The following is a 12559-nucleotide window of genomic DNA, read 5'->3' as shown; positions in this document are numbered from 1 at the left end:
CTAGCTTGTTTTTTTAACATTTGGCTAATGCCAAGGTAGCATTAGCTGTGCTTGTATAAAACATACAGGATGAGATACTGAGGACAGAGATGATTAAATTAACCATTTCTACATGTTTAACGTTACCTTACAGACAGGTGTATTGAAAACGGCAGCTGCTCTACTGAAAACGCCTTGCTGGGTGCGCTTTGGAGGCACAGCGTATTTTCAGCGTATGTAAAAATGTCACCACAAAGTAAGGTAGTTCTACTTCCTCTGGCCCTTGCTCTGCATGAAGAGAAGGCTGAAACATGTAGAACGAGGGGACGGACTCGCCGGATGTGGGTTCATGAGATTTTGCAGGCGAGAGAATACCTCAGCAAGGTGTGCTGTTTGTCCCGCCCCTCCTGCACTGTGATTGGACAGATTGGACAAAAAGTGACAGTGAGAGCACTAAGTTTTGCCCAAAAGTTGAACACCGGAAAAAACGCTCAGCGCCTAGTGTGGAATAGACGCTCAGTACATCATTACGCTGCTGGCGTTTTTACCAATTTGAAAATACGTGGCGCTCCCATTGCAATTAATTGAAAAAGATGCTGGCCTCAACAAAAAATGCTCTGGTGGACACAGGCCCCTAGTCAAGAAATTCAGTACAAAAAATATTTTTGTATGAATTAGACAAACAAGCTATGATGTTCAGTGGGCTTTAGATGTGCTAGTAGATGGATTTTGAACTTTGGACAGAGTCCAGCTAGCTGTTTCTATCTGTTTCCAGTGTTTATGCTAAGCTAAGCTAACCGGCTGCTGTACAGACATGACAGTGGAATCATTCGCATCCAACTCTCAGCAAGACAGACAATTTCTTTTTAGGGTACTTCCCAAAATATCAGAACTATTATCATTCCTATTAAAGGCTGGAAGAATATTTGGTTCCAGATTTTTAGGGGTTAAAATTTCTGTATTTTTCAGGGTTTTATTTGTCAGTGTGTATCAGGAATGTTCAGGTTTTGCACTTTTTTAAGTTTTCAAGAGAGATTTGAAAGTTCTAGTTCCACTATTTTCAGGGCCCTTGGGATTTTGTAATTATAGTTTTCAGGGGCAGTAATTAGGTCTACAGTCTACAATCAATGCTTTACATTGATTGTAGACTGTAAACAATAGAAAAACATAAAAAAGAACAAGCTGAACATTGTACTTGCATGGTTTGTGTCATAGATCACTGGACTTCCAGGATGCTTGCCTCATTATTTTGTGGGGGAAAATGAGAACATTTGCAAGGACAGAAACGAAAACAAATAAAAGGCAGAGATGAAAAGACCTCCACAGAAAACAATTAGGCAGAAAAAACGCACTTGTTATTGTGACAATTGTTGCTTTGACGACAGATCACAAGTGTGACAATCCATGTCTGCAGGTTGAAAAATGGAAAACACTTACGGACAAATAAACAGACAAACAGATCAATGGCTGGATGCTGCTGCCATGGTGACTACTATCTCTCCCCTCTGTTTTTATGTTTAGTCCCATCATTTGTTCAAAGTAGTGTAAACAGGAAGTCTCTGCAAGATGGATGGATTATGGTAATGTCTCAGAGGCCAGGTGCATGATGGGAATGGAGATGAACGTCTAGCGGTTAGTCGGGTAGGATATGAGGCAGATTATGGAAATTTGAAGGTCTGGAATTTAGAGTTTCCTCGGCTCCTGAAAGACTTAGTGAGTCTTATCTGAAACAGATTAACTTTCTGTGGAGGTCTGTTTCTATCTCAACCTGTCTGTCTGTCTCTGTAAATTAAAAAACAGTCCAAAAAACATTTTAGTAAAAGGACATTAAATCCCTTCACCTTCTTCTCTGTGCATCTGTCACTCACTTTGATTGACAGCTTTTCAGTAAAGGTCAGTGCTCGGCCTCAGCCGGTGTGAAGTCATAAAGGTCTCTGCAGTACTTTCTCATTGGTCACTTCACTCTTAAGTCTCTCTTAACATTAACAGTTAGAATAAAACCAATAAAACTAGCATCACCTCTCTGAGTTCACTTTCTGTCCTCGACTGCCTTCCTCATTAATATTCATGCATTGTGGGTGGGGCTGAAGGTCGATGCAGGAAGCAGGTGAGTGCATTGCCCCCCCCCCCACCCCCCCACCCCCCAAAATAAAACCATCATGAATGTTAATGAATGCACAAAGGAAGCTTGTTAATATTCATGAAGCGGTGGCAGTAACCTGGGCTGCTAAATAGCCTTGGTGGCATTTAGAGGCCAAGTTTTTCTTAGTGTGTTCATACTGTGGTTTATTCACCCACTCTCACATGCACACACACACACCTCTGAGACATATCCCAGAATGCACCTTAATAAAAAAGTTTAGAAAGAGAAAAACTAACATAAAGATGTAGTCGAAGTATGGTAGCTGGGATGTGCAAATCCTGTAAGTGAGTTTAATAAACTTGTTTGTTTTTTACCTGCATCAAAGCTTTAAACTAGACCTAGTGCATCCTGACACATTGACAAGATGCAGACTTTTATAGAAAACAATGGGTGTGGTTGATTTGACGCATGTTATGGTGCCCAAAAGAAAAACTATGTCTCACAAATGACAAGTTAAATCAGAATCAGCTTTATTTGCCAGGTATGTGTACACATACGAGAAATTTGACTCTGTATTGTACAATGCTCACGATGTGCTTACTTATACAATAATACAGTAATAAAATCAAACACAGGCTACATTATAGAGAACACATATATGCACAATATAAACAAAACAGATCGATTGAGACAATAGTGCAATGAGCAAAGGATGGAGGAGTAAATTATTACCATTATTGTTATTAAGTACATGTCGGAGGTGGATGTGATATACAGGTGCATATACACATACATGCATACATGTACACAGTGTGATGAGTGCAAGGAATGCTGGAATAAATAAGTATTATGTGCAGTGTTATGTACATGAGGTAGGTGGATTTGGTATACAGTATATACAATATGAACAGTATGAACAACTCTGAAATAGAGAATGATGAATAAATAAATGATAAGTGGTAGCCAGTAAACAGGTGGCTGAATAGAGGCAGAGATTACTGGGTTATTGCACAGGAATTGTTCCTGACACTGTGTCAGAGTCAGCTGTTCATCAAAGTAATGGCTTGTGGGAAGAAACTGTTCCTGAGTCTGTTGGTTTTGCTCTCTGGCACCTACCAGAGGGGAGGAGCTGGAACAGGTTGTGTCCGGGGTGAGATGGATCTGCAGTGATGTTTCCTGCCCGTTTCCTGACTCTGGAAATGTATAAGTCCTGAATGGAGGGCAGGTTGGCACCGGTGATCTTTTCTGCAGTCCTGACTGTCCGTTGTAGTCTGTCCTTGTCCTTTTTGGTGGCAGATCCAAACCAGACAGTGATGGAGGTGCAGAGGACAGACTGGATGATGGCTGTGTAGAACTGGATCAGCAGCTCCTTAGGCAGGTTGAGCTTCCCGAGCTGGCACAAGAAGTACATCCTCTGCTGGGCCTTCTTGATGATGGTGTCAGTGTTGGGCTCCCACTTTAGGTCCTGGGATATAGTGGAACCCAGAAACCTGAAGGATTCCACCGCAGATAGAAGGCTGCTGAGTATGGTGGTGGGGGGCAGAGTGGGGGGCTCCTCCTGAAGTCCACGATCATCTCAGTTTTGAGCGTGTTAAGCTCCAGGTTGTTCTGGCCGCACCAGAGAGCCAGCTGATCAACCTCCCGTCTGTAGGCTGACTCATCACCGTCCCAGATGAGGCCGATGACCATGTCAATTTTATTTCTATTGCACATTTAAAAACAACAACAGTTGACCAAAGTGCTGAACAGGGTCAATGTCAAATACATAAATAACAAGTATAAAAATTACTACAACCAAAGTGAAACAAAACAACAACACTTTAAAACATCAGAAAACAGGTTAACGAAGGTTAAACGCTACTGCAAATAGGTGCGTCTTAAGCAGCGATTTAAACGCTTGTAGGGTCTGTGCAGCTTTAATATGCATGGGGAGGTTGTTCCATAGGATGGGGGCACCCAATGCAAAGGCTCTTATTTTTAAGCTTTGATTTTGGGATATCCAGGAGCAGCTGATTTGTTGACATCAGTGTTCTTACTGGAGAATGGTGGCATAAGAGATCAGCTAGATAAGGTGGCGCCAGACCATTTAAGGCCTTTAAAAACAAGCAATAAAATCTTAAAATCTATCCTATAACGGACAGGTAGCCAGTGGAGGGAGGCCAAGACAGGCGTTATGTGTTCACACTTTTTTGATTTTGTTAAAAGGCGAGCAGCTGCGTTTTGGACTAACTGGAGGCGATTTAAAGATTTCTGATTTAGACCCATGTATAATGAATTACAATAACCCAGCCGAGCAGTAATAAAAGCATGGATGACTTTTTCAAGGTCTTTGGGAGGAAGATAGGCCTTTATTTTAGCTAGAAGTCTTAACTGGAAGAAGCTGGTCTTGACGACTGCACTGATTTGCTTATTGAACATGAATGACATGTCAAAAATAACACCAAGATGTTTAATAGAGGATCGATTTTGGGAGGCTAAAGGGTCCAAAGTGCCAAGAGGGTTACCCAGTACGTCTAAACGTCCACACGTGATGATCTCTGTTTTATTTTTATTCAGAGTGAGGACGTTTAACTCCATCCAGGTTTTTACCTCCTTTAAGCAGTCTAACAATGGTTGCACAGACTCTTTGGTTATGGATTTCATAAGCAAGTAGATTTGGACATCATCAGCAAAACAGTGATAGGAGATGTTATGTTTCTGGAAAATTGAACCCGGTGGGAGCATATACAGTGAGAAGAGGATAGGGCCCAAAATAGAGCCTTGAGGGACCCTGCAGGTGAGAGGAGCAGCTGACAATGAGTGTTCAGCTAATGAAGAGAGAAGCTCCTATCAGTCAGGTATGACTGAAACTATTTCAAGGCAATACCTTTGATACCTACACAGTGTTCAAGGCGAGATAAAAGGATAGTGTGATCCACAGTGTCAAAGGCGGCAGTAAGGTCAAGAAGCACCAGAACAGCAGAATTACCTGAGTCCACCGTTAAAAGGAGATCATCAGCGAACTTCACGAGTTTGACAGATGGGTCACCTGAGATGCAGTCACTGGTGTAGAGGGAGAAGAGCAGTGGGGAGAGCACACACCACTGGGGGGCGCCAGTGCTAATAGTCCGGGTGCTGGATGTTCCCCAGCCTCACCTGCTGACTCCTGTCAGTCAGGAAGTTTGTGATCCACTGACAGGTGGAGGCTGGCACAGTGATCTGGGTGAGTTTGGTGCCAAGGATGTCCGGGATGATGGTCTTGAACGCCGAGCTGAAGTCCACGAACAGGATCCTTGCATATGTCCCTGGAGAGTCGAGGTGTTGCAGGATGTAATGCAGTCCCAAGTTGACTGCATCATCCACTGACCTGTTAGCCCTGTAGGCAAACTGCAGGGCCAGCAAAGGGGCCTGTAATTTCCTTCAGGTGGGCTAACACCAGAGTTTCAAAGCACTTCATGACTACCGATGTCAGGTCGACCTGACCTGTAGTCATTTAATCTAGATTCTTCTAGGGCTTCTCAAACCTACAGTAGAAACCATTCAGCTCGTCAGCCAGTCGTTGAGTACCAGCAGAGTTGGGGGATGGTCTCCTGTAGTTAGTAAGTGTCCACAGGCCTCTCCATACTGACACAGGGTCGCTGGTTGTGAAGCTGTTTTCTAGCTTTAGTACAACTGACTTCATGACTCTTCTCTACTTGTGCTACTGTGAGTAAACACTACATTTTAGCATTTATCATAATTAGTATTTACCATTACATGTGTTCACTAGGAATGAAACGGTATGAAAATTTCATATCACGATTATTGTGACCAAAATTATCACGGTTATCAGTATTATCAAGGTATTGTAAAAATGTGCGTAAAAAGATTAAAATGTACTGATGCACACAATGAAACCATTTCAAGTTTTTTTATTGAAAACTACAAAAACACTTGCCATTTTGTTTGCATAAAAAATAAAATAACAGCAAATAGATTTTGTAAACATATGAAAATCATCAGTGTGCATTATCAAGATTTATATTTTATATTATATATTATATAGGTAATACAATGACCCCGTGGACAATTACATGAAAATAAACAAGTCTGTAGAAGACAGTGCAATGAGCCCAACAACTGACGTAAATGCAGAGGAGTCTGTAGCGTTTGTAGATATGGTGGTTGGTTGACTAAACTGCGTAACGTGTTATCATGTGCAGTGGACTCTGCCAACACACAACGCACACAGCAGCAGAACAACGTGTTGTGTTTTTACAAGAGCAGCAACACTGAGAGCTTCAGCTTCCAAGCTGTTAGCAAGTCAGAGAGACAAACCAAAGCTAAAAGTTGACTCACCCTGCGTTCACTATAAGGTTATTTTCTTCAATCAAGTTTCCTGCAGCACTGTCATAAAAACTAAAATATGACCGGACTTAAGAGTGACTGAAAAATCTCAGGCCGTGTTGTCATTGACCCATGTTGCATTCTGCGCATGCGCGCCTGCTTCTGGGAGACGCTGGACAGTGTTTGCCATGAGATTATAATAGCGCGGTTAACCGTACACAGTTATCATGTAATAATAACCGTCGGGAATTATACCATGGTTTACCGTTAAACCAGTAATTGTTTCATCACTAGTGGCCACAGTAGCCACTGTTCACTAAATGTTACGTTATCTTGCTTAAAAGTAAAAATAGTCTTAGAAAAACACTGTATCACAGCTATAAATATGTGTTGTAGTAGTTGAATAAAACTCTTCTCTTTGCACTAAATTTGAAGAAAAAGTAAATTATAATTTTGTCATGTATTGGGGTTTTGTCACTGTTTTCTGTGGAAACTCATTTCAATAGCTAATTAGTGATCACAAAGTCTGGATTTTGTTTTAAATTTGTGGTTTACTAGGGGTGACCTGTACTAACTGCACTATCACCAATAAAGAGAAAAAATGCCAAAAATGAAAATTGTTTCACCTTTAACCAGTAGAAGTTTATTTTCTGTTGCGTGGTACGAAGTTTGTTAGATTGTTTCAAAATTGACTGTCCTTTTTTCCCTGCTCCCTCCTTCTCTCACTCTCTCTCTCAGGGCTGGGTACATCCCACAGGGTGTTCCTTTGCAGCTGATTGGCTATCTGCCGGAGGAGACGTCCTTCCTGCCATGGCACGCTGCCAGCCGATCGCTCTACCAGCTGGACAAACTGCTAGACCGCACAGAAGAATACAGCCTGTTCAGTGTAAATGCACAATCAATCAATTACTATCCCATTCAGTCAGTCAATCAATTAATCAATCAGTCAGCAATCGCTCCATGTTAGTAGAATAAACTGTCTCTTCAGCTCTGACAGCTAGGTGTCAATTAATGTTTAACGGCATGTGTGTGTGTCTGTTTATGTGTGTTACCAGGACTATGTGCTGAAGCAGGTGGCATCACGGTACCATCAGATGGGTTGGCCAACAAACGGCCCCGGCAACGAGGGCAATGTCCTGCAGGCGTCCTACCAGACTGAGTATGCAACACGTGTACATACGTGGACGATGCCAAAGACCCTTTGGCATAAGTTTGTAACGCACTGGAGGAGGTTCCGTAGCGTCATTTATGAATGCTAAAAGCTGGTGAAGGATATAAATAACAGAAAAATCAGTGTAAGTAGGTGGTTAGGGTGGACAGGTAAGCCAGAAACTGGAATTTCACCATGGATGCTGCGGTTCGTTTCCCATGTGAACCAAAAATATAATATTTTTTTTAGTTAAGTTATGTAGGTTGTGGCGGATTAGACTAACACAGGTTATGCTTCTGCAAATGTGAAACTTGTTACAGCTGCAACAGACACACCAATCCACGCTATTCCCTTAATTCCACTGCTGGCACTGTTAAAAATGACTTTCCTTTATGGATCTCCAAACTCATAAAGTTCTTCTTTTTACTCTTCAATGTCATTTTCATGAAGACTTTCTGACATATGGGGCAGGATGCGTAGTCTTACATGGTATTATTGGCAGTGTTGGGAGTAATGCATTATGAAAGTAACAAAATTACAGTAACGTATTGCTTTTTGCTGTAACGCAGTAATATTACATATATATTACAAAAAACAATCGGTAATATTATACCCGTTACAATTTCAGTAACATACGTTACAACGGTGAAATTAAGTGGTGGTTTGTTTTTTTTAATAATTCACCAACATCAAGAAACATTTCGGCACCAGAAAAACAAATCCATGAGTAAAAGAGTAACCTGATTTCCTGTTGCGGGAATCCGATGGTCGAGATTGTTGGCAGGATTCAAACTCGAGGAGCTCGGCTCCTCTTAACAAGACGGTAGCTCCCCTGATGGATCATGTGTGAATAGATTTCTATAGGCAATATGTGTTTGTGCTTTAATGAATTACTTTCATGATCAGAAGCTGCCATTCATCCTGACCGATCCTGTTGGAGTGTCGGGAGATTTAAATAATCCTTGACTTTCTGCTGCTGTACCTCGTGCGTAAATGCGCACAGCGTCTTTCTTACTGGGGAGACGATTCATCTTATCCCCCCCTCCACCCGCTAGGCACATCTTTGGCTTACTATCAGAATTATGTGGCCAATAAATAGCAGTGAAACTAACTAAAAGTAACGCAAAAGTAGTGTAAAGCATTACAATTCAGAGACAGTAATATTGTAATATAACTAATTACTCTCAAAATACAGTAACTAGTAATCTATAATGTATCAACACTGATTATTGGGGTGTTAATTATGCTAGTTATGCACAGAAAGCGTTCATCTTGTTGTCTGTTGTGGCACACTACGAAAAATGTAAGAGAAAGTTAAGATACGAATACAAAAATGTTCTTGCACGAGGACCAATGTTTTCCTCATCTTTGTCTCTCTTCAGGGAGTTACAGAGGGAGCTCATCATGTTAGCTTGTAGCTTCGGGAACAAACAGTGCCACCGTCAGGCCGTCGCCTACATCTCCGACTGGATCTCCAGCAACAAGAACAGGTACAAATACACACATACACTCATACTGTATACATACACAGTGACTGACTGGGTCCATTTAACTTTTGGGCTGTTGGACTGTTGGAGCCACAGGTGGCTTTAGGAATGTGTATAAAATATGAAAGACAACTAAAGTGTAGCTCTACCACTGGATCACCTGTCAAATGTAACGTATTATTCCAAATTTGAGTATTTAAGTATCTTCATATTTGGAGTCGAGTCAACCATGTCTGACACCTAGTCAGTTTACCGTGTACAATTTCACACAACCTATAAAGGCAAAAAAATTATCCATTTTATTCTGCTTTTCATTCTTTTCTTTCCTGCCTTTGTCTATCTCTATTTCTTTCTCATGCGCTATTGGCTCACTCGTTTCCTCTGGGTCCTTAACGAGATCTGCAAAATTTGATTTCAAGCACTAAATTAAATAGAAACAGATGCTGGTGTTCTCTAAAGGACAGCAGGGAGCGGATGATAAGAGGCCTGCTTAAATTAAAAGACACTAAATTAAACACTGTTTGAGATACCATCCAGCAGATTTTATGAATGGATTCTTGGAGAAGAAGCTCTGAGAAGGAGCAGTAGCAGGCCACGTCCTCGCTAATGTCAGATACATTATATGCCATTTTCAGAAAGTCCAGCTTCCACAACAATATCGTTCTGGAGTCACAACCTTTATGCCCAAGTTAAGTTGTAATTTACAAAGCAAGCAATAAGAGGGCAGTTCACATGACAATCATATGGCAGCATTTTAGGAAAGCAACATTTTTCCATCGTCACTATAAAACAAGTGTGGCCTTTTTATGTATGAGAACCAATTTGGAAATGCTTCATCTTCAATGCGAAAAGTACCGGATACGTCCACTTTCATGCAGGATTAATCTCTCCAGGGGTAATTTTTTAATATTTCATGCTCTATTCAATTATTTTAATCCCATCTGGAGATCACATGTATGTGGTTTTAATCCCCGTGGCCGAGTATTAATTACAGATCCGCTTTTTATCAGAATGCTACAATAATTGAAGTCTTATTGGGAGATAGCTCACCTGACCGGGCTTCATAAATTACCTGACTGTGAAAAAAAGACAAATTTAACGGTTATGTAATTTTCAGTACATTCATTCTGTGCTTTTGCAGTCGTGTATGAAACTACAGTCACAGTGAACAGTGACACCAAAAGATATAAGCCTTTGAAATGAATGAGTCAAACAGCAGACCTGCGTCACACCTGCGTCTCCTGCATGAAAATGGTGTTAGGAACCACCTGCTGTAATGTGAGTTCGGCTAAAATCCTGTCCAGAACAATGAGTGTAATTACCACAAAGCGCAGTTAATATTTTAACGCCTACGTCTCCCAGGATTATTAATCATGTCCCACTGGGGTTGTATTGTAAATGAACCATCTAAATAGGTCAAAATAGCAAAATTATGTTGGCTGTGGCTGCAGCCAGTGATGGATTAACCTTGTAGGGGGTCCTGGCGCAACAATGGACTGCTGGTCCCGCATTAAAACCCCTGTTTCTTTCACTGTCTGTGGATTGTGTTCAGTATTTCTATGCTGGAATACTACCTTGATGTAAGCTTGCTGTGTGTTGATTTGATTAAGCACAAATTAATGGAACAGATAAGCATAATACTGAACTAATGGAGGTCTTAAAACTAGAGTTTTAGCCATGCTAGTGCCGTGTCACTAGGGATAGTCTGTTGGTTGGTCGGTCAGTCCACCACTTTAGTCCACACTGAAATATCTCAACAACTTTAAGACGGATTGGTTTTCCAACACTTTGGTTTATGACCACATAACTGCAGCAACTGCTAATTAGCTAATGTTAGCAGATAGTGAACAAGGTCAACATTATACCTGCTTAACATCAGCAGTTTAGTATTATCATTGTTAGCATGTTAGCTTGCTGAAGGCAACGTTTAGCCCTTTCACACCGCTGTTGAAAGTTAATACACGGTCCGTGACTCCCTCTCCTGCGTGAAAGTCCTCTACATGCCCTTACACCACCCCAACCTCCACACTTTTTGTATTGTTACATATAGGGCGCACTACTTCCTGCGTTGGTAATGAGTGTTGGCATTGGACGTAAATTGTCCAATACAGTATGAATGTTTTTTTTTCAGTGGATAGGGCCCAACTTCAAAAGTCCAAGATTTTGAACCCAATCCAGAACATGCCCATGGAAAACCAGCATGTATATATTCGTAAGTCTTATCTAAAAGGGACCGAAGGTCAAAAAATGCAGTCGATCCAAAGAGACTCAAACAGAGACATTAACACTGGCAATGGTCATTTTCACTGTCTTCACCCTAGAGTTTCCACCTCAAACGCTGATGATGATTTTACACAGAGCATTGCAGGATAACAATATTGCAGGCTAAACTATAAAACTGATGGAAACAGAAGAGGGTGGTGGAAAACGCTCTCAGCTCAGCAGAAGAGATGCTCCATCAGCTAGGGTTTTATTACTGAACTATGACCAGGAAGCACAGTTTTTATTTCTCTTGCTGAGTGTAAATGTTCTCACATCACAGATGATGATCAAAGGCATTAAGGTTTAAAAAAACGAGGATTGACATGTAAGCTGTTAGTTTAGAGTGGGGCGGCTGCCCTGCAGGTCCACTGAACTGTACAGTTTCTGGGCAGAGGCTGTGATTAATGTATTCCTCGTTATCATAACAAATATTAATAATGTTGTGAATTCAATAAAACCAAAGAATATCTAAAAGAGGGCAGAGTATACTCCATCAGAACTGTTTGTCAGGAGTTCAAATGACTTTGGAAACGTTTCCTCCACAACTCTCCTACCTTAGATCTGGGGGGTCTGTGTCCATCCACAACTTTGCGAAACTGCAAAATCTGACATTCACAGACACTCCAGGATGTGACTGGTCAGCTGTGCAGAAGTGAGAAAGTAAGCTGAGTTTGAGCTCCCTCTCTGTGACGGCTGGCTTTTCTTTCTGTGTGGTTGTCAGTTAACGACTATAAACTTTTGACTTCTGACGTGATTGGACAAACCATTTCTTCTCTAGGATAACCGGGCCCTTAGACTTAATTCAATTTGGGCCCTGCTCATTTTTTTCCCTCTTGCATGTTTTGGAATCATAATCTTAGGAAGGCAGCCTGTCACTCAAATCTCCTACTTAAATATTTTATCAACATGTGACATATAAATATATAATTATCAATCAAGGCCCCAAGTTTCACTATGAGCGCGTAAAGTTTTTCATGGAGCTTAATTAGAAACTATTCTTGTCTATAAAATTTATGATTGAGGTCTGTGTTGTAAAATATGTTTGGCCAGTTTCTTTCAGTACCTGAGGATGTCACGCTCTGCCAGTTGGCCATCCTTTGTGTTTACTTTTGAGTTTGGTATCTGCCTTGGTATGTTGAGTTTTGGGTTCTGTCCTGTCTAGTGTCCAGTATCTGTTATATAGTCTGCTTGTCATGTCTAGTCTCTCTGTTTTCCTCTGCTCTCTCTCTCTGCCTCGTTAGTCTCATGTCTGTCACCTGTGTTGCTCCCGCCCTGCTCGTTAGTCCCTGTGTA

At 41.3% G+C, this 12559-nt stretch overlaps 1 protein-coding gene across 3 annotated transcripts in view; it reads left to right on the top strand.

Moving 5' to 3' along the window:
• Window positions 1–12559, top strand: part of trhde.2 (thyrotropin releasing hormone degrading enzyme, tandem duplicate 2) — a 252123-nt gene that overhangs the window by 221336 nt on the left and 18228 nt on the right. For all 3 annotated transcript variants that reach the window (XM_046040346.1, XM_046040347.1, XM_046040345.1), the window contains 3 exons: window positions 7106–7253; window positions 7423–7526; window positions 8900–9007. In XM_046040346.1, coding sequence (XP_045896302.1) covers window positions 7106–7253; window positions 7423–7526; window positions 8900–9007 — 360 coding nt within the window. The remainder of the gene's footprint in view (window positions 1–7105; window positions 7254–7422; window positions 7527–8899; window positions 9008–12559) is intronic.

Source organism: Micropterus dolomieu, linkage group LG23, assembly GCF_021292245.1.
Source record: "Micropterus dolomieu isolate WLL.071019.BEF.003 ecotype Adirondacks linkage group LG23, ASM2129224v1, whole genome shotgun sequence".
Classification (NCBI taxonomy): Eukaryota; Metazoa; Chordata; class Actinopteri; order Centrarchiformes; family Centrarchidae; genus Micropterus; species Micropterus dolomieu.
Note: the sequence above shows the minus strand (reverse complement) of the source record. Positions and strands in the feature narration are given on the sequence as shown.